General features: G+C 45.1%; 1 protein-coding gene across 1 annotated transcript; it reads left to right on the top strand.

The window, feature by feature from the left end:
• Nucleotides 1-385: 385 nt before the first annotated feature.
• Nucleotides 386-27279, top strand: LOC311113635 (junction plakoglobin-like). The gene is made up of 16 exons (XM_084156904.1): nt 386-850; nt 17254-17306; nt 17724-17894; nt 18148-18401; nt 19240-19478; nt 19794-19995; nt 20379-20523; nt 20747-20850; nt 21120-21458; nt 23553-23705; nt 23895-24014; nt 24135-24285; nt 25277-25398; nt 25780-25822; nt 26246-26395; nt 26572-27279. Exons 2-15 carry the CDS (start codon nt 17294-17296, stop codon nt 26386-26388), a joined length of 2199 nt encoding a protein of 732 aa, XP_084013030.1. The 5' UTR covers nt 386-850; nt 17254-17293; the 3' UTR covers nt 26389-26395; nt 26572-27279.
• Nucleotides 27280-27742: the final 463 nt, after the last annotated feature.

Below are 27742 nucleotides of genomic sequence, written 5' to 3'. Positions count from 1 at the left end.
GGATCCAGATTTATCTTGTCTTTTGCGTCTCTGTCTTGCACTCTCCTTCTCCCTCTCTCATGACCTTAGATGGGTGTCTAGGGGCAACAGCACCCCATCATCACTGTCTTGGATGATGTTGGTGTGATTCACACTGACATCCTCACAGAAAAAAGCAGACAACAAATACAAAGCCAGTGTCAGGTTACATTAAATCCATGGTGAAAGTCACAGGCGTTTGTATGAGTGTATTTGTGTGGGCTGTCTTCTCTATAAAAATGTGATAAGACTTTAAGCCACCACTTCCCGACATATAAGATAGTCTACCCCATGTGACTCACCTCTGTCTAGGCAAGTTTCATGACGTAGCCTAACTAAGGTGTGGCCGTTCTGTAGGCTATTTTCTCACACAGGTAGACAAATACCCTATGTGCGAGCAGGGCATGCTAACGCACTAACATTTTATCCATAGTTGTAAATTCGAAAACAAAACAACAAAATACGTTTTAGTCATGTAGTTGACAAAAATACCTTTTTGAAACAAAATTAATATTCATATTACTGTACAGAGGTTTCATTTTAATGAGTCGATAGACTCAAGTAAACACACCATTGTTTTTGTTCTGGCCAATTGCGTTTAAATTCCAAATTGTGGAGAGGTAAAGGATGGGGTTGGGTCGGGTCGGGTCGACAGCGCTAGTGGTAAGAGGGGCGGAGTCTCCGGTGTTGTTAGGCTTTTTACTCATTGTTCTGAGTATCATCCTACCGCAGTTGAGGTGAGGCAGAGAGGACAAAGTATATCGTTGGAAAAGTCTGTTTGTGGACCTGCGTAGACTTGGAATATTCGAAACAACTTATTGTATTTTGACAGGTAAGAAATATATGTATTTATTGAAACATTCCCGTGTATTGACAGTCTTCGGAGAAAGTAAATCCGTGTCGAGTGGGATAGGATAGTCACAGTTCCTCCTTTCCTGTGTAGCGCGTCTCTAAACTGGAAACATGATTTCCCAACGTTCCATAAATGTTCTTCCCGGTCTGGATACAATATAGCCTATCTCTGATATTCTGTCTCCGTTAATTTTTCTATTTGTCTCTGAACTTGACGGCAGAATAGCCTAATGTTGCTTTCCTCTTGTGTCTAGTCACCACCCAAACGTCGTTAAAAAGTCGGACATTAGTTATCGTGGGTGTATTCATTACGCCGATACTGTTGCAAAACGTTTCGTCTGTTACAAAACGTTATGCAACAGATACCGTTTACTCCTTCTTGTTGGTTTATGTTACTACAAGGTTTTGTCAAACGCTGTCCCTGCCAAATAGATGTGCCAACGTTTTTCGACAAACTATTATTGATCAACTTCTTGACGTCATGCACATTTCAATAGAATAGAGCTGAAAGTGGTGTAACCGTGACGACACACAGCAGAGTGAGAGACGATCGAAGTTAGTCTACCCCTCCATCTATTGTCAAATCCACTGCCCCCCTAGTCGGGGCCAAAACGGTAGGCTACAGAACTGTGCAGAGAAATAACTGAAGCTACAGAACTGAACAACTGAAACGCAAATTACTTTCTGGTTGCTTTGTCGAATCTTGAAAGATTTTTTAAACCAATAATCACTGCCACATGGGTCAATTTTCACACAATCAATCCCAGCCAGGTGTATGTCCTACAGTAGGCTATACAGTATGTCATCTCTATTCAAGGGTTCTGCTGGGGGCTTTGACAACCACAGTGAGTTGGGGGTGGGACATGATGAGTGTCTGCATGGATCACACATACATCACGGGTTAGGATGAATAATACTGAACAACAATCAGGCAGTAATACCAAAATGTCCTTACAAGACCTTCACACCTACAGTACATTCTTTTTTAGGGCAGTTCAGAGCCACATGGGAAGCAGTGCCAGTAATGTCCAGGTCTTTGTCCCAATTGGCACCCTATTGCCTATATAGTGCACTACTTTTGATCAAGGCCCATTGGACACAAACCAGGTGTTCAGGTTGATGACATTATCCATACCAGTGAGCCTCTATTGCCTTATACTTCATCCTTGTCCAAAGGGAACCATATGCCATTAGTTACAGTAGTTTTACTACCCCCTCTATTGCACTGCGATAGCAGAGCACAGATCCTCTCATTTTATTTCACAAGTAAATCCACTTTCACTTCAAACATGCAACCGAAATGACATTATCTCGTTCGCTTGTCTTACACGGTTTCGTCTTTTCAAACACTCCCACTCCCCTACCTCTACGGAAGCACAGTTCCCGCTCAGCCCAGTCAAAGCTATTTGCTGCTCTGGCACCCCAATGGTGGAACAAGCTCCCCCACGACGCCAGGACAGCAGAGTCACTGACCACATCCACCCCCCCCCCCCCCCTAAAAAAAGAAGGAAAAAAAGTGGTTGTCCCACTGGCTATCATAAGTTGAATGCACCAATTTGTAAGTCGCTCTGGATAAGAGCGTCTGCTAAATGATGTAAATGTAAGACCAGCTTTAATATCTGTCCAAGTCAAATTTGACATGGCACAGCCTGGCATTAGGGCTGGACAGATGTTGTCTGTCAAAATGGAGTGGATTCTCCTCTCATACAAGTAATGATCATGCCATTCCAATGACCAGAAACAACCAAGAACGATGGCCTCAAACAAGTTTTTGGCATTCAACAGCATTCTGGACCAGTGAGCCCAGCTGATGTTTTGAATGGATGTCAGGTTGAATTGAGTTGAGTCCTTTCACACATTCTCTACGCCAGTGCATTCTCCTTGTCCACCCTGGCCAGGCCTGCCATGCTGCTGGTGCTGTTCCATGAGGTGCAGTCTGGCACGCCTGGGGCTGCTGTCTGCCTCTGGGGGTGGGGGGGGGGGGGTTTAGGCTGAGATTTGCAGTTGCAGCTGGGGTCATACTGATGCTAATCCTTCCCCTTGCTTAATTCCCTGATATTGTCCTACATTAGGCCAGCAAGGGACCAGGAGATTACCGACGATTCAACAAACTCCATATATCTCCTCATCTTTCTTTTCCTTCCTCCTTTCATTTTTTAATCATGTCGTCTTGTTACGTGTGTCTCTAACTTGGTTCCACATTTGCCACTTCTCAAATGTGACCCTTCCCTACCTAATTCTCCTCCCTCGTCTTGACCAGTCTCTCTCCTCAACCCTTCCTTCCCTCCCTGGTGGAGCCTGAGCACTACAGAGGGCTCAGTTACACCACAGAACCTAATCAGGCCACACGTGGGACCAGGCCTCAGTGCCAATGTGTGTATCCATGTCTAACGTGTTTGTGTGCATGTGTAGGCTACATATTGGGATTCTTTCTGGTCAGCCATGATATGGACTCGTATTATATCTGAGGTTAAAGAGAAGGTGGTACGATAGCGGCCTAATCTCCTAGGGGTAAAGTCGCCGGACAGGGGCTTAAGATATCTTCTCAGACAATGCCGTTATCAACCCAAAGCAGATTTACTCTGACTGCTACCCTCCCCATCTCCACCATTTTTTTTATTCTTGGCATAAAACAACAAAGGACGTCAAAGACAGAAATCACTATCTTTTGATATGTTATCCCCAGACTAAGGCGACTTCCTTATTGGACAGCTGTTGCAAATATCAAGGACATTACACAAGGACGGAGCAGAAGATATATATATAAAGTAGTAAAGCCTATGGAAGCAAAACAGCAGGTAGGTCTGACGCCTGAGCCTCTATCTTGGAGAATGCCATGATTAAACAGACAATAGAGGCCCAAAGTGTCTTGGAACCCTCTTCCCAGTCATCAGTGGAGTGGCAGAGGTGGCACGATATGAAAGAATCTGTCCAAGCTGGCATCGCCCGGGCGACCAACACAGCTGGGTTCCCATTACGGTCCCAAAGATGAATTATTCACTCAATAAATGTTTTCTGGGGAGGCCTAACAACCATTTTCCCCCACCACTTGGTGCTCTGGAAGTCTGGTACTACTCTACCAACTTGATTATTTTCAAGTCGGCTCCTATCAGACAGCTCTTCATAAACCACCAGGCCACATCTGCTGACAGCATGCTGGAAATAGCTGCATCCATTACTGTCTGTTTCTTTATGAATATATTACCATTGATAATTTTTTCATTACTGACACAGTTTCACAAGGAGGCACGAGAAGGGAGGGAGTGGACTGGGTGACTCAAAATACAGGTTTTACAGTTGGGCTGGTTCGTTTAGCCTACACTGAGCAATGCTTCTCAGTAAGTTGAGTCGGATGACTACTCCTAGTCATTGCTGCGGTGTCTCTCTTCACCCTGCTCTCTCATCTCCCACTTCCTACTCATCCGTTAATTGCACTCCAATGAGCGGGAGAGGAGAAGGGAGGAGTGAGGGTGTGGTGGAAAAGGAATGCTAACGACTGGGAATTCTTCACCGTCGAGACACTCCGTATCAGAAAAGAGAATCCTCAGCCTCATCTAGAAGAGTGACTCTATAATTCACACACAGATATGAAGAGTCTGTTATGATGATTGATGCACAATGACGTGTAGGTGATCTTTATGGAAGCAACGCCTCACAATAACCTCACGTCTCTTCTTTCATACCAAGGAAAGAAAGAACGTTATTTGGATTCTTCAGTCTCCTGTCTTCTTCTTTTTATATCGGTCACGGTTTACATGAAGAACATTTTAAAGTGGAAGCATAAACACTGCAGATAAATGTAACTACTCACGCTTCCCCTCCGAGGATGTATGGTACAGGCTTTCTCAACTTGTCAGCCAAACTTCTTCTGGGAGGGGGGTGGTATTCTTTAGCGTCCCCTCAGATTTTCGCCCCGCTCTCCCAAGCCTCCCTTCCGCCTCTGATCTTTCTGAAATATTAATCATCTGTCGCATCGCCTCAATGCTCACCAGCACAACTAGGCATATATCCAGTATCCACGCTGCAGCAGGCGAAGCCTCCCCACTAACCCTAAAGGAGGGCTTTAGATGGAATCAAGCAAACCTGGCTGTCCAAACGATGACCGACATCCATTCTAGATGCTCTGTAGAAGACTCTTGTATAGTCCCCATCAAGAACTGAGAAACTGAGCTCACTTTAAAATACGTATTTCCATTCACTCTCATTGACGGTCTCCCATTCACCCTAGATATTGTGGCACAAGCCTCCTTGTCCATTCTACCTCCATACAGAGTAATTGGGGACAGCAATTTTGGACAGAAGCCCAGCATGTTACATCAGAGTTCATGCAGCATCCTCCTTCCTTGCAGTGGCAACACAGCCTCCTGTTAATCTATAACAGGGGTATTCGACTCTTACCCTAGAAGGTCCGGAGCCTGCTGGTTTTCTGTTCTACCTGATAATGAATTGCACACACCTGGTGTCCCAGGTCTAAATCAGTCCTTGATTAGAGGGGAACAATTGGGAGGGGGGGAGCAGTGGAACTGGCTTCGGGGTCCAGAGTTGAGTTTGAGGGCTCTATAACAATGGAGATGGGACACAAGGCAAGCTCATAACTCTTATAATAAATAATAATATGCCATTTAGCAGACGCTTTTATCCAAAGCGACTTACAGTCATGCGTGCATAAATTTTTGTGTATGGGTGGTCCCGGGGATTGAACCCACTACCTTTGCGTTACAAGCGCCGTGCTCTACCAGCTGAGCTACAGAGGACCACAATGGAGGCACAGCCTTCCATAGACCACATAGCCTTCCATAGACCACATAGCCTTCCATAGACCACATAGCCTTCCATAGACCACATAGCCTTCCATAGACCCTCACACAGTCATTGTTACATCAGAGAAGCCACACAGACATGGAGGCCTAGTTCTACTGCCCTTTGCCCTGTCCCCTCCTCCTTCCCTGCTTCCGTCCTTCTCCGTGTAATCTGATCCAACTCCGCACTTCCACACCTCAGAGACAACACTGACCTCCTATGATTCATAGTGAGTGGAGCGTACAGGGAGTAAACATGAATTACCCATATCGCTCGTCCCAGTCTGAGCCAACTGTACCCGCTCTGGTCTGGTGTAATACTCTTTGGACACATCTATTGACAGATCTAAGCCTAATATATGTTAGAATTATTATTTAATCAGTTACTGGGTAGACATTATTGTGTTACACTGTCTAATAGAACCTACATTGACTTGGTGAATGACTTGCAAGTCATCATTGTTTCTTTTTATTTGTCAGGTGACTTCTAGCTGTTTTCCAGGCTATGTCAATTAACACAGTAATAATATTAGCTAAGGCATCGCATTTCTCCCGATGAATCACTGCTAATGACACCATGTAGCTACTGTAATGGAAAACCATGCAGTTACAGTCCTGGGAATGGCCACCGTTTATAATGCTGTCACTGTATTTAGCTAGGGTGGTAATGAAGTATTTCACCAAGTCCAGTAAGCCAAACTCTAAAACGCATGAGACTAGGCCTAATCCTCAATTTAAAGTCTGCGAGACTTCATGCTCTGACTCTTGAAAGCATATCACAAACAGACGTATAATGTCTTTGACACGCAGCTTCTCTTAGACATGGATTTTCTGCCATGCACAGAATCAGATATCATCCCCTCTTTCAAGGTGGAGAATGTGTGCTGGCGCCCTCTGGTTCACATGCGATCCTGCCAGCAGGGCCCTGCTTTGTGTACTTAAGCCTTTCAATGTGTCTCACTGTAGTGGGAGTTTGGCATGCTAGTGGAGCCGAGAGGGGAGTTCCATCGACTGGCTGTTATCAATGGACTGTAGGAAAGTAGCCGGAACAGCTTGTAGGGCAGGAGCCTATGAGCGCACCCTCTGGAGAGGACGCTGGTCTATCGCAGGACCTTACCCCCAATCTATCTCCTGAAAGCTGAATGCCAAGCAGAGACTCATCAGGTCCTATTTTTACAGTCTTTGGTATGACTCGGCCGGGGATCAAACTCACAACCTTCCAATCTCAGGGTGGACACTCTAACCACAAGGCCACTGAGTTGGTATAAATGGACTGTAGCCTACACCCAAGTGGGTGTAGGCTACAAACTTTCACAGATAGGAGTTTCCTGCACTTTTCTTCAATTTTGACTGATAAGTCTAACTAAATATTGGCCCAACCTAGTTTTTGATGTGGTTGTATCTACATTTGAAACAATTCTCTCCTTTGTGTAGCAAATGTTGTTGAGCCTATCCCTCCGACTGGAAAACAACAATCCAGACCCCCGGTGCTGCTGAGTCATAGCCTGGTCCGATCGTGAAATAACCACAACTTCCTATAGCCCACACAGTAGATCCATTAACATCACGCTCCACACCACTGCACATCCTCCCATATAGATTTTTCTACTCCACAGTTGGCCAATTAACCCCCTATTTCTTCCAATAGTTCCACAGTGGACAAAGTGAAGGGTGAGTGGGAGAGCGTGAATAAGAGGGGGAGATGGGGGTGAGAGGGTCCTGAGGGGTTTAAGCTTTCTCTCAGCAGTCCAGCTGGACCAGGACCACCTGCCAGATACACACAGGGGGCACACAACTGTGTGTTTACCGTGTCTAGAGAGCACTTACTGACCATACCCTCTTAACAGCGGGGGCTCAGCTGGCAAGCCAGCCACTCACAAATCCATTTAGAGAATTGACAGGGATGTGTTTGGGGTGTGTGTGTGTGTGTGTTAGGGTTTAATATTTTCCCGGTATTTTACAAATGTTTCATCCCGAGAATAAATCACTTTTCTCCTGGGTAACCCGGTATTTCTCAGTAGCACCAAGCAGCTATGACTCAGCAGGACTAAGCTCTTCTCTGTTCTGGCACCCCAACGGTGGAACCGGCTTCCCCCTGAAGCTAGGACAGCAGAGTTCCTGCCCATCTTCCGAAAGAATCTGAAACCCTTCCTCTTTTAAAGAGTATTTTAAATAATCCCCCTTCTCAACATGACCCCCCCCCCCCCCCCCCCCCCCCCCCCCCCCACCATCCCCTTACTAGCTCTGGCTTTGCTGAGGAAAAGTGTACTTACTATGCCTGTGATATGTGGTTGTCCCACCTAGCTATTTTAAGATTAATGCACTAACTGTAAGTCGCTCTGGATAAGAGCGTCTGCTAAATTACTAAAATGTCATTACCATAACCGGAAATGTCATTCTAAAGCATATAAATATGTCTGGATTTGATTGGAGCTTTGATCGGCATGAAAATTCAAGCCTGATGCTACCTGAGCCAGATGAGCCCTACATTAGAAATGTTATTAGCCTAAACCCCAAAAAGCCCAAATGATTGTGCCGTTATCCAATAGGCTACTGCACATTACGCACGACAGAAAAAAATACAACTCATAGTTGTATGCTCTCTTGGGTAAATAAATTAAACAAGCTCCAGTAATCTTTTTAAGTGTGGACTGTATTACTGTATTGTATTATATGGACTGGAATTACGCACTTTGTTCAAACTATGAAGCTGGGAGAGAACACGTGATGCTGGTGCAGGACATGCAGCCTGCGAAGTTACATTTGTAAGCTAGCAAATTAGATTTTCATTTTGAAATCTAATATGGCCTATTTTACATTTGTGTAATTAGTAGGCTGACTCATTAGCCTACCTTTCATAATACAGTGAGGGGGAAAAAGTATTTGATCCCCTGCTGATTTTGTACATTTGCCCACTGACAAAGACATGATCAGTCTATAATTTTAATGGTAGGTTTATTTGAACAGTGAGAGACAGAATAACAACAACAAAATCCAGAAAAACGCATGTCAAAAATGTTATAAATTGATTTGCATTTTAATTAGGGAAATAAGTATTTGACCCCTCTGCAAAACATGACTTAGTACTTGGTGGCAAAACCCTTGTTGGCAATCACAGAGGTCAGACGTTTATTGTAGTTGGCCACCAGGTTTGCACACATCTCAGGAGGGATTTTGTCCCACTCCTCTTTGCAGATCTTCTCCAAGTCATTAAGGTTTCGAGGCTGACGTTTGGCAACTCGAACCTTCAGCTCCCTCCACAGATTTTCTATGGGATTAAGGTCTGGAGACTGACTAGGCCACTCCAGGACCTTAATGTGCTTCTTCTTGAGCCACTCCTTTGTTGCCTTGGCCGTATGTTTTGGGTCATTGTCATGCTGGAATACCCATCCACGACCCATTTTCAATGCCCTGGCTGAGGGAAGGAGGTTCTCACCCAAGATTTGACGGTACATGGCCCCATCCATTGTCCCTTTGATGCGGTGAAGTTGTCCTGTCCCCTTAGCAGAAAAACACCCCCAAAGCATAATGTTTCCACCTCCATGTTTGATGGTGGGGATGGTGTTCTTGGGGTCATAGGCAGCATTCCTCCTCCTCCAAACACGGCGAGTTGAGTTGGTGGCAAAGAGCTCGATTTTGGTCTCATCTGACCACAACACTTTCACCCAGTTCTCCTCTGAATCATTCAGATGTTCATTGGCAAACTTCAGACAGGCCTGTATATGTGCTTTCTTGAGCAAGGGGACCTTGCGGGCGCTGCAGGATTTCAGTCCTTCACGGCGTAGTGTGTTACCAATTGTTTTCTTGGTGACTATGGTCCCAGCTGCTTTGAGATCATTGACAAGATCCTCCTGTGTAGTTCTGGGCTGATTCCTCACCGTTCTCATGATCATTGCAACTCCACGAGGTGAGATCTTGCATGGAGCCCCAGGCCGAGGGAGATTGACAGTTATTTTGTGTTTCTTCCATTTGCGAATAATCACACCAACTGTTGTCACCTTCTCACCAAGCTGCTTGGCGATGGTCTTGTAGCCCATTCCAGCCTTGTGTAGGTCTACAATCTTGTCCCTGACATCCTTGGAGAGCTCTTTGGTTTTGGCCATGGTGGAGAGTTTGGAATCTGATTGATTGATTGCTTCTGCGGACAGGTGTCTTTTATACAGGTAACAAGCTGAGATTAGGAGCACTCCCTTTAAGAGTGTAACAGGGGATCAAATACTTTTTCCCCTCACTGTATTTCCCCTAATGTTGTGTGACGTGAGTAATGCGTATTACCACCTCTCTCTCTTGTTGCTTCATTGCTTCCTCGCTCTCAACAGTTAAATCAAATGTTTCGTTGGCTTTCATTGTAATGACATGCTTGAATAATACAGGACTAGAATAAGATGCTTCTCTTCACAGAGATTGAATGGTTATGGGTCTGAATAAATAACTGCTATAGTCTATCGCCATCGCATTTAACGTTCAGCAAACAAGAGCAAGCTTGCATCCCTCTTCTAATAGTCCACAAGTATAAGAAATTCTAGTCTATCTTTTCCCTGGACTCCACAAGAGCTAAGGAGAGAGGCCAGCGGAGGGCCGGTGAGTATTGCGCAAGAGTGAAGACATGCATATGAGATGTCCCCACCCTGAGCGTTGATGATTGATCATGCAGAGAAGTCTGTAGAGAAGACCAATTTAGACATGACATTATTATAATTTAACAGTTACATTTCACATCATGCTGTTCTTAGAAATTATTTGCCGGTTTCTCAGTTATTTATCCCAGGAAACAGGAATGGGTTTGGGTGGGAAATCTCTGTTAATCTCGCTAACCCAGTTACCGCTATTAAACCCGTGTGTGTGTGTGTATATATATATATATTTTTTTACACAGATGTGAACGCAGCTTTACAGATGTGTGGTAATGGGACTTAATCTGCTTGATCTGTACCACCCACCTCTGTCACAACTGTCTCTAGTCTCTTGATCCCTCTGTCTCTTTGGTGTGTCTGTGGAACAAGTCTACCTCTGGCTTAGCAGCACATGGCCAGGATCAAGAAAACAAACCTCTGTCTACGAGAACAGAAAGAAATTCTGCACATTGTATAACTGCTCTCAAATTAGACTTTAGAGACACAATGTTTAGACTGTGAAGGTCTATGATACCTCTAGCCACACCACCACCACCACTGTTTGTTTTCCCATCAGGCTTTTTATCTCCTTAGATCTGGGTTCTTTCACTCCCTCATTTAACCGTCTTCATTCCTTTTGGGAAGTAGCTTAGGTTAGCCTGGTTTAGTCAACCTTATCTTGGTAAACCAGGTCCGCTGGATCTCTTTTAGTGCGTCAAGGCTTAAGCTAATAGACATTTTTTGATTAAAGTCAGTGTATAAATGGATAGGGTTGTAGAGAGGTTCTAATTTAAATGTAGCAATGCTGCAGTTTATGCGCTCCAGCGAATGGGTGTGTTTTGCCAGATAGGAGCCAAAGACCCCACACACACACACACACACACACACACTGCACAGTGCCACACCTTGCCAGGGTTATGAGGACACTCCCCAGTCTGATACGCCAGTGAGTTGAGGCTGGAGATGGTGAGCAGTGTTGACACCATCTGTAGAACCTAGTCAATCATCCACTAACACAACGTCTGTGTGTTCCTGTTTAGTCAGCAAAGGATAGTTTGGATGTATGACAATAGTTTGTGTATAACTTGTTTGTCTGAGAGAAAGTTATCAAATCACATTTTATTTGTCACATGCGCTGAATACAACAGGTGTAGACCTTACCGTGAAATGCTTATTTACAAGCCCTTATCCAACAATGCAGTTCAAGAAATAGAGTTAAGAAAATATCTACTAAAAAAAGTAACACTATAAAATAACAATAACAAGGCTATATACAGGGGGTACCGAGTCAATGTGTGGGGGTACAGGTTAGTTGAGGTCATTTGTACATGTGTAGGTTGGGGTAAAGTGACTATGCATAGATAGTAAACAGCGAGTAGCAGCAGTATAAAAAGTCCGGGTGGCCATTTTATAAATTGTTCAGCAGTCTTATGGCTTGGGGGTAGAAGCTGTTAAGGAGCCTTTTGGACCTAGACTTGGCGCTCCGGTACCGCTTGCCGTGCGGTAGCAGAGAGAACAGTAGGACTTGGGTGACTGGAGTCTTTGACAATTTTTGGAGCCTTCCTCTGATGGTGTTTGTTTGCAGTACAGGACGAGATGGTTAGAGAGAGAGGGTGAAACAGTGTTTTCAGCACAGGTCTATTTTGGTTGATGTTCGCAGTGGGAAAGTGTGTGTCGAATGAGGCTAAATGTATGGGGCTAGTGTGAAATGTCACACCAGGATTAGAGCGATGGGGGCCAAACCGCATTCATCTGTCTTTATTTATTTTATTTTTTCTTTCTATCACTCTTGTCCACTGGGGGCTCTCTGACAGTCAGACATTCCTGCCCTCATTGTGTTGTGCTTCCTGGAAGGCCCGACCATCAGTCCAGAATGCTTTAGGGTTAAGCTTCTCCTAGGTATATCTAGGATCATATTCCCCTCCCCCAATCCTAACCTTAACCATTAGTGGGGTAAACGCAAACCTGCCCCAAGATCAGAATCCTCCAAACTATCCCAGTAGCTCAGGAAGAACAATAGAGTGGGGGTGGGTGGGTAGGGCTAGGGCAGGGTGTGGGTAGGGCTAGGGCAGGGTGTGGGTAGGGCTAGGGCAGGGTGTGGGTAGGGCCAGGGCAGGGTGTGGGTAGGGCCAGGGCAGGGTGTGGGTAGGGCCAGGGCAGGGTGTGGGTAGGGCCAGGGCAGGGTGTGGGTAGGGCCAGGGCAGGGTGTGGGTAGGGCCAGGGCAGAGTGTGTCTATGGCTAGCTTTGGAAAAGAAAAGTATAGCTCCTAGTACTGTGGTGAACGATAATGGAGCAAGGTACAGTAGGAGGGAGTGTGAGTCCATGAGTCATTAACCTAATCACACTACTTAGAATACAGGGCCGACGAGCAAAGTCCACTCGAAGTACACAATATGCAAACCAACAGCAGTTCCTGGTCACTACCCACGATGTAGTAGTGTTTTTACACCATTTATTTGTGTTCATTGCCAGATATACACAATGTATTTCTGTCAGTAGACTACATATTGCAATACTACTACCACTTTAACTTGTGGTCAACACAGCTCAGGCAATCCATGCTTTTCATTTCCAGTTGATTGCAAATGGGGATTTGGTGGTTGAAGGAGCCTCAAGCTCTAGGTCTGTTGGTTTTACCAGCACCCAAAACACTGTAAAAGCACGGTCTCAACATGCCTCCCTATCTGTTCTTCTCTTCTCTGCTATCATATCATCAACTTTATCACTATAGGCATCTATAGTCTGGTACAGTCAGGGTCAAGGCTGCCGAGGCTGTTAGCACAGTGTTACAAAGGCGTGTGAGAGAGCGAGCGAGAGAGAACAAGATTGATGGACAACCAGGAAGAGTCGATAGACTAGATAAAGTCAACAGTATCAAATCAAATGTTATTTGTCACATGCGCTGACTACAACAGGTGTAGACCTTACCGTGAAATGCTTACTTACAAGCCCTTAACCAACAATGCAGTTCAAGAAATGAAGTTAAGAAAATATTTAATAAACTAAAAGTAATACAATTAAAATAAAATAAAAAAGTAACACAATTATGAGGCTATATACAGGGGGTACCGGTACCAAGTCAATGTGTGGGGGTGCAGGTTAGTCGAGGTAATTTGGACATGTAGGTAGGGGTAAAGTGACTTCACTCACACACAGTATAGTGTGTGAGTGAAGTCTTTGTTACTAAGGTGATGCGGGGTGTGTCACAACAGTGACAACAATCAACAATCAAATCGGAACACATTGTCTGAACCCACTGCCTTGCCTAGGAAAACAAAGACGGAACAAACACTGTCACAGATTCACCAAAAACAATGGAAAGTTCTTTCAGCTTTCTTTTTCATCTTAAAGAGGTGTTATTATATAAGCTTGTGGAACCAGGATATACAGCATACCTAGTATTTTGGAATTTTGGCATGGTATTATTTTTCAATGTCCTCTACTAATTCATTATTACCTAATGGTAATCAGCACATTTGAAAAGACAAGACACTCCCAAGCTTGGGAAAAGGAGAAATGAGTGCCACACCTCTTTAAACAGAGTGAGAGAGAAATGGGGCGTAAGAGAGGTGGGAACGAGCCTGGGAGACATTTTCTGTGTCCATGATGAGTCCGCTTGTACCTGTAACGTGTAGCTGCAAGCTCAGACAGATCTGTCTCCTGGCCAACGCCCTGTTCACTGTGAACCCCCATAGGTCAGGTAGCTTGCTGACTGGGCTGTGACTCGTCTGTTCCCAATGGAGCTGAGATATTATTATTATTATTATTATTATTATTATTATTATTATTATTATTATTATATGCACACGTACCTCTCAAGGGCCTAGAGTGAAACCGATGCATACTGTACACACACACACACACACACACACACACGATACTTATTAACTCCCATGGCAACATGGTAACTTGCCTGTGACTCACCAGTCTGCTGTTCCAAATGCTAGTGAGATAAGTACGCATGAGGGCTCTCGGGGTGGAGGGCCTCGAACGACACACACTTACACACACGCATGCCAATCTAATTTCTCTCTGAACCCTGGGGAAAACACAGGAAGGTCGTTAGTGAGAAATACACAATTATACACACATCTCCACTACACTCCTGGTCTCTGGGAAACGCATGAAAACTCTCCAGTTCTAGAGAGTGAAACATAAGAACACACACACACACACGTCCCCCATTCTGAGCCCTGGGGCTAACACAGGAGGGTGTGGTACTATCACTCACATCAGTAACAGGCCCACTGCTTGGCAGACCCACTAAGCAACTCCAGACTCATTTCTGACAAGAATAGTTATGCACGCTGGTATAGGAGTAGTCCTACTATCTCGCATGTACAAAAATACTTCGGAGTGGCATAAAGTAAATCGTGTTAAATGTGATTTCCAGAGGAATGACAATTATATTTATAAAACAGTCATATATGAGATTAAACTAATATGCTTTTGCATAGAAAAGCTCATAGATACATTTGATGTTTACTGTATTAGGTCATAATCACATATATGCAAATACAGTACCTGGAGATGCCTTGGTTGCATACAAGGACAGGAATGGCAGAGGTAGCCAGGAATGTTAGTGCATCGCCCATCAAGTACAAACATGCCAGGTGGGTAACATGCTGTCACAACTCTCCACGTTATCTCTCCTTGCTCTACTACAAGGTGGAAAATAGATACGCTTTCCTTAATTCCTGTCATCCTGCCATGCGGTACTCATTCCTGTCCTCCTGCCATGCGGTACTCATTCCTGTCCTCCTGCCATGCAGTACTCAGTCCAACCCTCCACCTCATTTCCATAGCTGCATATATTTGGAAAGTGAAATATCTGTCAGACTTTTCCAGTGATGACAATATTAAGTGAATTTGTAGGCTACTATCTGTCATAACATAGGAAGTATTTCATATTGTAGGTATTTGCAGCCTGAGTCTAGAAATATGCAGGTAAATATAATGGTTTAAAAGCATCAAATGAAACCCACTCTCGTATGAACAAGGAGTAGCAGTGCAAAATAAATCAACTTTAAAATATTTCTGCATCATACATAGTTAATATTGGATGTATGGTGCATTCATGTGGAATTGTGTGATGTCTCAAGCTGCTACATTCATGCATATGAATAATGAGATGCACGTAAACAGAAATGTGTAAACACATTGACACACTCTCACACACTTGGCCTTTGCTCTTTGGGAGAATGGCTCCAAACAGACTCTTATATCATGCATGCTTCCCTCTGACTCTCCCACAACCCTATCCAGTTCACAAACACACACACACACACACACACACACACACACACAAACACACACACACACACACACACACAAACACACACACAAACAAACAACACGCCAGTAATGTCTGTGCCCAGCAAAAAATCCCATCCTTCCAGTTACAGTAACTCCCATCACCGCAAACATCTGAACCACACACTGGTGACATTGTAGAGTGGACTGTAACTCCCATCGCATTTTCCTGCAATGAACGAGCCACCATTGATAATGTATTGAGTTAGTGGTGGGTTGAGTGTAGAAGTCGGTGACGTTTTGTTCACAGTGAAACTGAGTGTTTATATTGAGGAGTGGATGTGGGACAACTAACTCTTTCCTGCACCAGAGGTTGTTTTGAGTCTGAAGACCATCAGAATTAGGAATGTGTGCACTGTGACACACACACACACACACACACACACACACACACACACACACACACACACTCATGAAAAATAAGATTTCCATAAACAAATGCTTAAACACATTGACATACTCACACACTTGGCTTTTGCGCTTTGGGAAAATGGCTCCCAACAGAAAAAGTTCAAATGTATTTAATGGTAAAATATTAATGGACTTTCAGATAAATGCACAAAATGAGAGGAAAAGAGTGGATATAGGATAGTATGGAGAGAAAGCGACTAGTGCCAGCTGAGGGGGCTGAATGACCTGAGTCAGAGACATCTTTAGAGTTAGGCCAACTTTTCAAATATTGTTCCAATTCTAGACATTCAGTTAGATAGCATTGTTTAAATATTCCCCATGTAATGTTAATGGAGAACTAACATGGCTGCAGTAGAATGTTCAGGTGTCGTGTAAATGCATCATAATGCAGAAACCACATTGGCCCAACTGAGTGAACCAGGAGAGGAATCATTTAAGTGGGGGAAGAGTAGATGAGGTCCAAGCCAACACTTTAGCTGTATGACGGATACTTCAGGAGAGGAGGGTGTATTATCGATGGTCACAACAAGAGAGGGAGCAGAATGGAGATAAGAGACGGGTACTGCTGGGAAAAAATGACTTGATAAGGTTTGTAAAAGAACTGTTGGAGAATAGAGGTGGGAGTGTTTCTTTTAAATCAGCCAGTGATAAATGGTCATAAAGCACTGGGCCTGTATTTACAGGTGAAGGAGGTGTGGCGTTTTGAGGAGGAACAGTGTGTCTGTGTATGACTGTGTCCACCATAAAGGTGTTGTCTTAGGAGGAATAGGGTGTGTATGAATGACTACTTACTTTCTCACACACACACAGAGACACAGACACACACGGGAAACCTGTCCAGCGGGTTCTGGGTGCTGATACTGTGCATCGGCAGGCAAGGGTCTAGCTCCCACAGCCGTGTGGATAGGCGGAGTCTCGGCCCAGGGTTAAAGGCAGCGGGGGCTGAGCAGTAGGCATTCCTGTCCTGCAGCTGTCTCTCCGCCCCCTCCTATCCCAGCAGCCTTTGCTGCTAACTCGGTGTTGTCATTTCTGGGACTGTTCAGAGGGAGGGCATTCATTCAGCTATCTGTACTCTTACCTGGGAGAAGAGTATGAAATAAAATATATTTTAACTAATGGCCTAGATAATGTTTAGCATTTAAAAAGACAGGTTAGAAGAATAAAGGTGGCAAACTGTAAAATAATTAAGTGGTATGATTGTAAGTTAATTATTTATCTAAATGTTCTCTTGTTGTTTGTCTTTCAGGTGTTCTCCATTGTTGTTGGTTTGAGCCCAGGAGGCCACCATGGAAATGCAGAGTGAGTTCATCATCTTTTTATTTCATCCTTTGTTTTCTTCCTCTTCTCGTCTCTTAATTCCTCTTCTCTTCTCTTAATTCCTCCTCTCTCTCATATTCCTTCCTCTCCTTTGTTGAACTGAACACAATGCCTTCCCCCTAGTGCAATAACAAGTACGTTAAATGCATAATAGCTAAAAGGTCACTTCCAAGTGCAGTGTTGTCCATAATAACCCCTCTTTGCGCTCCCTCCTAGTACATTAACAAGTGTATTAGAATAATAGCTAAGTGCAGTGTTGTCAATAACCCCATAACTCTCCCCTCTTTCCCTCTGTAGTGGGCGAGCCCTGAGGGCACTAACAAGTGTGTTAAATATAGATCATATATTACTTCAAAGTGCATTTCCATACTAACCTCTCTGCCCTCCTTCCCTTCGTAGTGGGCAATGACGGGATGGTGAAGGTGAATGAGTGGCAGCAGACATACTATGCCGGGGACTCTGGGATCCAGTCAGGAGCCACCACAGTGAGGACAGATAACGATGGGACCGAATACAGCACCAAGCACTACAGCACCGTCACCACCACCGTCGTCTCAGAGAACCCTGCTGGTGAGACGCACACAGTTTAATGCTGGAATACACGCACTCAAATGTACATAAACTAACATTCAAAAGTACAACCTGCCACAAACATGCACTCAATTTCACTTAGGACCATGGGGTTAAAACACGCGCACAAAAAACAACAACATTCACACACACCTTATTACTGCTTAATACTGAACTATCATTCAAACCCACCATCTCAAAATACAAACCACTCAACCCTCTCTACCTTTCCTCTCTCCTCCCTCCCTTTTAGAAGTGGAGTCTCAGTATGCCCTGACCCGGGCCCAGCGTGTCCGAGCGGCCATGTTCCCAGAAACGGTGATGGAGGGCACGGCCATCCTGTCCACCCAGACTGACCCGTCCCAGATGACCAACGTCCAGCGCCTGGCCGAGCCCTCGCAGCTCCTCAAGACGGCCATCGTCCACCTCATCAACTACCAGGATGATGCCGAGCTGGCCACACGCGCCATCCCCGAGCTCACCAAGCTGCTCAACGATGAGGACCAGGTACAGTACAGGTTGTTTGGTACAGCTCTTTGCGTCAGGGTTGGGTTCAATTCAGAATTTTGGAATTGACTCCTATTCAACTTATGAGTTTGAATTGAATTGGCCACACATAATGTAAAATGTTTTTGTTTGAGTGACAGGAAGTAAAATGTTATTCTGTGCAATTCAAATAAATTCCACTCAGTCATAGAACATGAAAGTTTAATTGACTCAACAGGTACCAAAGAATATATCACACTGGAAACAATGTTCATATACTCTTTTAACTATAGTGCTTATAATAGCCAATTATATTTCCACCAATGATTTCATAACTTGAGGGTTAAAGTAATGCATTCTGGGAAATGTAGTATTAATGAAATAACTTCGAATATTCACATTGAGGTTTTGTTTTCCTTTGATCATTAATTTGAAGTTTGTCCTGAAAATCAGTTGTTTCAACAATATTTTATATGCATGTATATAACATGTTTGATATTTTATCTACTAGATATACTCTATATTTGACTGCACCCATTATATAATAGAAAAGGCATTTGAATTTCATTGAATTTAATTCAAATTTTAATTGTAATTCTGTATCCTGTTTACTACTTCAATTCAAATTCAATAATTGAATTGGAATTTGAGGCATTCTCAATTCAATTCTGAATTGAGGTCAACCCTGCTTTGCATGTGTATTTGTCTTTATCTACACCAAGCATCTAGCCATCAATCCACTCATCTGTCCCCCCCCCCCCCCCCCCTCACATTGCTATACTTCTAGTCAACCCTTGCCCTCAATAGCTCTGCATTTTCCCTCCATTCAAACTAACCAAACCCCCTGTACGTCTTCCAGGTGGTGGTCAACAAAGCCTCCCTGATCGTCAACCAGCTGACTCGTAAGGAGGCGTCTCGCCGGGCGCTGATGTCGTCTCCCCAGATGGTGGCGGCGGTGGTGCGGGCCATGCAGAACACTGGGGACATGGAGACAGCCCGGGCTACAGCAAGCATCCTCCACAACCTGTCCCACCAGAGAGAGGGTCTGCTCTCCATCTTCAAGTGCGGGGGCATCCCTGCCCTGGTCCGCATGCTCAGGTAGGAGTCTGAGGAGACGGTTGAGAGACGGTATGGAGGGGGGAGAGAGTGTGGCGCGCATCGTCGTGTCCCTTGCACTCTTCCTCTCTTCTACCTCTGTGTGTCCATCGGTGGGTGAGCGATGACATGACTGGATGAAAGATGGTGTCGGTCTCTCTCTCTTTCTTTCTCTTTTCGCTCTTCTCTTTGACTCGCAAGCTTTCTCTCTCAATACAACCACAAGATTGACAAAGCATTTAATAGTAAGACTCGATGAACTATGTTTATCTATCTAAATCCTTAAGATAACATTCTCCCTCTCTCTCTCTCTGTCAGTTCTCCCATGGAGTCTGTGCTGTTCTATGCCATCACCACCCTCCACAACCTGCTACTGCACCAGGAGGGAGCCAAGATGGCGGTGCGCCTGGCCGACGGCCTGCAGAGAATGGTGCCTCTGCTGAAGAAGAGCAACCCCAAGTTCCTGGCCATCACCACAGACTGCCTGCAGCTGCTGTCCTATGGCAACCAGGAGAGCAAGGTGTGTGGGGTGGGAGGGGAGTGTGGGTGGGAGGGGAGTGTGGGGTGGGGGGGTGTTGGCATGGGTGTGGTTGCCATAGTAATTCTGTGAGTGCATGTGAGGATATGAGATGGGTGTGGCCGGGTAGGGATGTCTGCCCTGTGTGTGCTTGCCTGTGGTTTAATGTGTAAGTGCATGTTTGGGTAGGAGTGATACATGGAATGTTTTGACCCTTTGAACTTTTTAACACCTTAACCCCTAATAGAAAGGGAGGAATTGGGCACATCCAAACATGCTACGAACTGGACTAAAAGTGAATGTCCACACTGTTTGCTGCTCATAGAAATGCTATCACTTGATTCATATTGTTAAACTCCATTTCCCATCATCCCTCTCTCTCTCAGCTGATCATCCTGGCTAACAGCGGTCCGGAGGGCCTGGTCCACATCATGAGGAACTACAGCTATGAGAAGCTCCTGTGGACCACCAGCCGCGTGCTCAAAGTGCTCTCTGTCTGCCCCAGCAACAAACCTGCCATCGTGGATGCTGGTGAGTGTTTGAAATATAGGGGGGGTGTATTTATAGTTACTTGTTGTAGATGAGTGATACTGTGGTTTTAATGAATAGAAATGGGCATTTCTTTTCAGTTGTAATGCTATGAGATTATGAATGACGTACATATTTTGCAGTAAAAGGAGTTAGAGAATAGATGATCTCTCTCTCCCACCCTCTCATACACATTCTATCTATCCTCTCTGTTTCCCTCTGTCAGGTGGGATGCAGGCTCTGGGGATGCACCTGACAGGCTCCAGTCCGCGTCTGATGCAGAACTGTCTGTGGACCCTGAGGAACCTGTCTGATGCCGCCACTAAACAGGTGAGACTTCTACCATCCAACCTAGAGCCATATAGAGGCTGTTTCCACCCTGCTGTCTGTTTCTCTCGTGTCTGTCCTAACCTCTGACCTACTCGTGTCTGTCCTAACCTCTGACCTTTTTACTTACTCTTTTTACCTCACTTGGATTTACTCTAAATGTTCTTATTTATTTGAAAATCTACTTTATTTATTTATTTATTGCAACAGCAATGTTTTTAATAACCTCTAATATATTACAGATAAACAAATCTCTCTCTCTTTCTCTCTAGGAGGGTTTGGACAGTCTTCTTCAGACCCTCGTTGGTCTCCTGAGCTCTGACGACGTCAACATGCTCACCTGCTCCACTGGCATCCTCTCCAACCTCACCTGCAACAACGCTCGCAACAAGGCCATGGTCACCCAGGGCAACGGCATCGAGGCGCTCATCCACGCCATCCTGAGGGCGGGAGAGAAGGAGGACGTGGCGGAGCCGGCCGTGTGCGCCCTGCGTCACCTGACATCGCGCCACTCCGATGCTGAGGTGGCCCAGAATGCCGTGCGCATGCATTATGGTATTCCCGCTATCGTCAAGCTGCTCAACCAGCCCTACTACTGGCCGGTCATTAAGGTGAGGATGGGGGGGGAGGGATGGATAGAGGGACAACCAGCCCAGCCCTACTATTGGCCTGTCATCAAGGTTAAGGAAAGTGGGAGGGAAAGTGGGAGGGGATGGAAGGACAACCAGCCCTACTACTGGCCGGTCATCAAGGTGAGCGGGGGAGAGAGATAGAGGGTGGGATAGAGAGAGATGAATAGTTGACAGATGGTTGCCCAGGGAGAGGGCTTACCATTCATATAACCGGCAGCTTAATTCGCCATGAGGTGAGAAGTATGAGGCATTAGGAGAGAGGGAAAGAGGAAGACAAGGTTGTGATGGAAGGAGGAAAATGAGGCATAAGGAAGAAGAGATAACAGGGAGAGGGAGGTAGAGGGAAGGTGAGTGAGGGAGAGAAACTACACTGCTCAAAAAAATAAAGGGAACACTTAAACAACACAATGTAACTCCAAGTCAATCACACTTCTGTGAAATCAAACTGTCCACTTAGGAAGCAACACTGATTGACAATACATTTCACATGCTGTTGTGCAAATGGAATAGACAACAGGTGGAAATTATAGGCAATTAGCAAGACACCCCCAATAAAGGACTGGTTTTGCAGGTGGTGACCACAGACCACTTCTCAGTTCCTATGCTTCCTGGCTGATGTTTTGGTCACTTTTGAATGCTGGCGGTGCTTTCACTCTAGTGGTAGCATGAGACGGAGTCTACAACCCACACAAGTGGCTCAGGTAGTGCAGTTCATCCAGGATGGCACATCAATGCGAGCTGTGGCAAGAAGGTTTGCTGTGTCTGTCAGCGTAGTGTCCAGAGCATGGAGGCGCTACCAGGAGACAGGCCAGTACATCAGGAGACGTGGAGGAGGCCGTAGGAGGGCAACAACCCAGCAGCAGGACTGCTACCTCCGCCTTTGTGCAAGGAGGAGCAGGAGGAGCACTGCCAGAGCCCTGCAAAATGACTTCCAGCAGGCCACAAATGTGCATGTGTCTGCTCAAACTGTCAGAAACAGACTCCATGAGGGTAGTATGAGGGCCCGACGTCCACAGGTGGGGGTTTTGCTTACAGCCCAACACCGTGCAGGACGTTTGGCATTTGCCAGAGAACACCAAGATTGGCAAATTCGCCACTGGCGCCCTGTGCTCTTCACAGATGAAAGCAGGTTCACACTGAGCACATGTGACAGACGTGACCGAGTCTGGAGACGCCGTGGAGAACGTTCTGCTGCCTGCAACATCCTCCAGCATGACCGGTTTGGCGGTGAGTCAGTCATGGTGTGGGGTGGCATTTCTTTGGGGGGCCGCACAGCCCTCCATGTGCTCGCCAGAGGTAGCCTGACAGCCATTAGGTACCGAGATGAGATCCTCAGACCCCTTGTGAGACCATATGCTGGTGCGGTTGGCCCTGGGTTCCTCCTAATGCAAGACAATGCTAGACCTCATGTGGCTGGAGTGTGTCAGCAGTTCCTGCAAGAGGAAGGCATTGATGCTATGGACCGCCCGTTCCCCAGACCTGAATCCAATTGAGCACATCTGGGACATCATGTCTCGCTCCATCCACCAACGCCACGTTGCACCACAGACTGTCCAGGAGTTGGCAGATGCTTTAGTCCAGGTCTGGGAGGAGATCCCTCAGGAGACCATCCGCCACCTCATCAGGAGCATGCCCAGGCGTTGTAGGGAGGTCATACAGGCACGTGGAGGCCACACACACTACTGAGCCTCATTTTGACTTGTTTTGAGGACATTACATCAAAGTTGGATCAGCCTGTAGTGTGGTTTTCCACTTTAATTTTGAGGGTGACTCCAAATCCAGACCTCCATGGGTTGATACATTTGATTTCCATTGATAATTTTTTGTGTGATTTTGTTGTCAGCACATTCAACTATGTAAAGAAATAAGTATTTAATAAGATTATTTAATTCATTCAGATCTAGGATGTGTTATTTTAGTGTTCCATTAATTTTTTTGAGCAGTGTATAAACGATGACGAGATGGGTAATATTTGTAAAACAAACAGTCTCTAACCAAAAAGAATGTTGCTTTCTTTGTGATCCCCAATCAAAATGGCGTCCGTCTCTAACCCCGCCTCTCTCTTGTCCTCAGGCTGTGGTTGGTCTGATCCGTAACCTGGCACTGTGCCCAGACAACCAGACCCCTCTGAGGGACGCGGGGGCCATCCCCCGCCTGGTCAATCTGCTGCTCAAAGCCCACCAGGACGCCCAGAAACACGGCTCCGCCGCACAGCAGACATACCAGGTAGACGTAGAAACAGATCGATCTACTTAAATGCATCATTGACTTAAAACATATATATATATATATATATATGTATGTGTGTATATGTGTCCAACTGTTACATCAGTAATTCGCCCTATTCTTAACCCCCCTAGTCTGTTACTGACTGACTCTTGCTTTCTCTCCCCCCTCTCTCTCTCTCTCTCTCAGGATGGCGTGAGGATGGAGGAAATTGTGGAGGGGTGCACAGGGGCCCTGCACATCATGGCAAGAGACCCCATCAACAGGGGAGAGATCGCCAACATGCAGACCATCCCACTCTTTGTACAGGTAAGAGCTTTTTTATCTCAAATATTTGTTGTTTACTTTTAAGACCTCAATATCTATACATGTTGTTGCTTTTATCTCCTGTAGATGTGTGTTAACCATTGTCTCCCTCCTCCTACCTAGCTGCTGTACTCTCCAGTGGAGAACGTGAAGCGCGTGTCAGCGGGGGCTCTGTGTGAGCTGGCCCTGGACAAACACTCTGCGGAGATGATCGACGCAGAGGGCGCCTCGGCACCACTCATGGAGCTGCTGCACTCTAACAACGAGGGCATCGGTGAGACGACTTCTACTAAACACGTGATTTATGATGCATCACTAGTTTCAAGTTTTTATTAGTCGTATGTACGGTGTACGAATGTTATATATCGTCCAACGAAATGCTTACTTGCATGTTCCTTCTGGACAATGCAACGACAATAAGAAATAGTCAAAAATAAGAGTATGAACCTAAAATAAATGGCAGTAGAGTAGAATAAACATTTTAGCATAAGTATAATACAGGAAGGCACAATTTATAGTCCAATATTTACATGTGTTTTGGCGATGGGGGGGAAGTGTATAAACAGAGCAGTATAATAAGTGGTAGCAGCAGTTGTGATGTGTGGAGAATCAGAGCAGGTGGTCAGTCCAGTTCAAGTGTTCAGCAGTCTGATGGCTTGTAGATAGAAACTGTTTCTGAGCCTGTTGGTATCAGACCTCATGCTCCGATACCGTCTGCCCGACGGTAAGGGAGGGAACAGCTCGTGGCTGGGGGGTGTGGGGTCCTTGATGATGCTGCTGCATGCCTTCCTCAGGCACTGTTTCGAGTAGATGTCCTGGATGGGTGGAAGCACGTCACCAGTGATGTACTGAGCCGTTTTCACCACCCGCTGGAGGGCCTTGCGGTCTATGTGGATAGATTCGGAGGTTGTTGTTTGGCGTCATTGAGAGGAAGTTATGATCAGGAAGAGAATGCTTTTTTTTTAGTCATTGACTGCATAATGGGCTGCATTTCCATAAACCAGGGGAGCCTCAACGGGCGCAAGTCTCTGCTGGCTTTCATCTCTCTTGCACTTAATTGACCAATTATTGAGTCTGGGCCACATCTGATCTCTTAACTCAATTGTTGAATGAGAGACAAGGATTGAGAAGTAGCATTACACACTGTAGCCATTTGCATCCCGCTGATACATCCTCTCAGATCTGGGTGTATATGAACTTTGTCAGCCAATCAATGTGTCCGTGTGATAATCTGACTGTTAGTAACCATGTCTCCTCTCTCCCAGCCACCTATGCAGCCGCTGTCCTCTTCCGCATCTCCGAGGACAAGAACTCCGACTACAAGAAGCGTGTGTCCGTGGAGCTCACTCACTCCCTGTTCAAGCACGACCCCGCCGCTTGGGAAATGGTGAGTGGAGCTATGCTCGAGGCCTCTAGCGCCCTCTGTGGCGAGGAGGGAGTCACTGCAGGATCTAATGACAAACTGCAGCTTCTCTCAATTCTGATTAACTGAAGAAAATACTTTGCTTCTAGCTGTAATTTAACATTGATAAAAATGCATGTATTACATTTTCGTAGATTCTTACATGTGAGGTATATTAGTTTCTGTAAAATTGCAACGTGTAATATTTTTATTAAGAGAAAGGTAGAGATATACGGTCTGTAGGTAGACGATACAGTTTAAGAAAACAGGCGAAAGCGTTGGCAATTTGACACGGTTTCTGTCGTCCATATATGGGCAACTCGCTGACTTCATTTTGACCTTTCACCTCTCGTGACCCCTCCCCAGGCCCACAACGCTGTCCCCATGGAGGCAGGCTACCCAGCAGACGGTGAGTAACTCACTCTGGCGAAAAGGTGCCCATACTGCACATTCCTCAGCCCCATACTGACTGGCTGACTGACACTGTAACATGGGGCAGAACAGAACGCTGGCCTTAGCTCTATTGTCTGGATTCATGTGTGCCAGTGGGTTCAGGTGCTAGTTAGTCACTGTTCTAATGAGCGGTTTCTGTGTAAAGTTAATGTTACAATCAATGTATTGCTTTTCTATATTTGTATTTCTGACATGTATAGGATTTTTATGATATGATTATACTGTATTGTTAAGGAGAGAAAAAGCAATTGATCTATATAACTTCAACAGTTAATTTAAACGTTTGGCCTCCCATTTTTTATGAATTAAATACAAGGGTCTCTTATCTCCAGAAATGTAACTATTTTGCAAAGTGTTGATCTAACTATGTGTGTTTCAGAGCTGGACGCAGGCTACAACCATTATGGAGACTACCCTGCTGACATGCCCATGGAAGGGGAGATGGGCATGTCCGATGTTGAATACCAGAGCGGTGGCGTGAACTACGACATGAGGAAACAGGGATATGCTGACCACTATTAGGACAAGGGTTAGTGAATACACCCAATAGACACATTTACACACACTCTTATTGTCAAGAGCAGACACACTAAGACACAGCAGCCATTAATTACATACATACACCTATTATTCTAAAAACAAGTCACACACCTCAAGTCAACCAGTTGGAGCGCTTTTAATAAAGATGCACTGTTCTCTCTACAGACACTGAAGGGATGAGAAGAAGAGAGATGGGGTGAAGCAGCAGAAGAAATCGCACAGAGAATCTTCAAATGGAGTGATGTCAATCTGTCTCTGCTCACCTCCATGTAATATATGCAATTATAACTGACTGTGGGACTCGGAATCTAACAGGGCTTACCTTCTGTTTTCTAAGAATAATGATGATGATGCACATAGGTTTTTAGTCGAAGACGTTTTAAGGGTGTGTGTGCTTTTCAATGGGTAATCTATGCCAAAGAGATTTTATTTTGTGATGATAATCATGTAGCTTCCTTTTTTTTTTTCTTCAATTTCAATACTAGTTGAAAACACTGCCAGAGGTGACTCGACAACGATGTGTACTGTACAGCTCACCTGCTCATGTTTCCTTTCTTCAGCCTTTGTAATGGACACTGCTGTTTTAACTGTTTCTTTTAACACTATTTGCTGTTAACATTCTTCCCACTGTGTCTCTCGAGAGTCTGCATGAGTTCATTCACAAGTTAGTAGTGAGTTAATTCATGAGCTAGTGGTGTAATATTCTTACATGGACTCTCACACAGTAGAAGAGAACAACCCAATAGATGGGAGTATACTGGAGGCCCTAAATCAAGAACCTTCGGTCGAATGCTACTGACAGGGAATTTGTCTTTCTACATAATGTTTTTACTTCAATTTTGTTTAAGAAAATAAAGAATATATTAAAGTACAGGCAGACTGGGTATTGATAATGATTTTACTGTAGGGATATTTAATATCTGCGGCAATGCCATACTGTTTTTTGCTCTGTATAGCATAGACGCAAGTACATCTTTCCTACCCAAATTTAGGGAAAGTACTCTCTTTATCCAACGATGATGATGCATAGCCAGTGCTGCTGATGTCAGAACCGCCACCCTTCTTGGGACTGTAGTAGTTACTTACATAATATGTATTTATGACATCACTCTCTAGCGGGATAACATTTTCAGTAGTCTCTCAGCCAAAACAGTCACATTCTCTTCAACAGCACTTTCTCTTCCAGACATTTTCTCTACATAAAATGGCTTGTGGCTCCATCTAGTGGCTGTTGAGAAACCGGAGACCATGTAATAGAAGTTCAATAGCCCAGAGACCTGGCTATAGTATGTGATTTTATAATACTCCAAATTAGCCTACATTAATGTGCAACATG

The sequence above is a fragment of the Coregonus lavaretus genome (genome assembly GCF_964263955.1).
Source record: "Coregonus lavaretus genome assembly, chromosome: 40".
In the NCBI taxonomy this organism is placed as follows: Eukaryota; Metazoa; Chordata; class Actinopteri; order Salmoniformes; family Salmonidae; genus Coregonus; species Coregonus lavaretus.
Note: the sequence above shows the minus strand (reverse complement) of the source record. Positions and strands in the feature narration are given on the sequence as shown.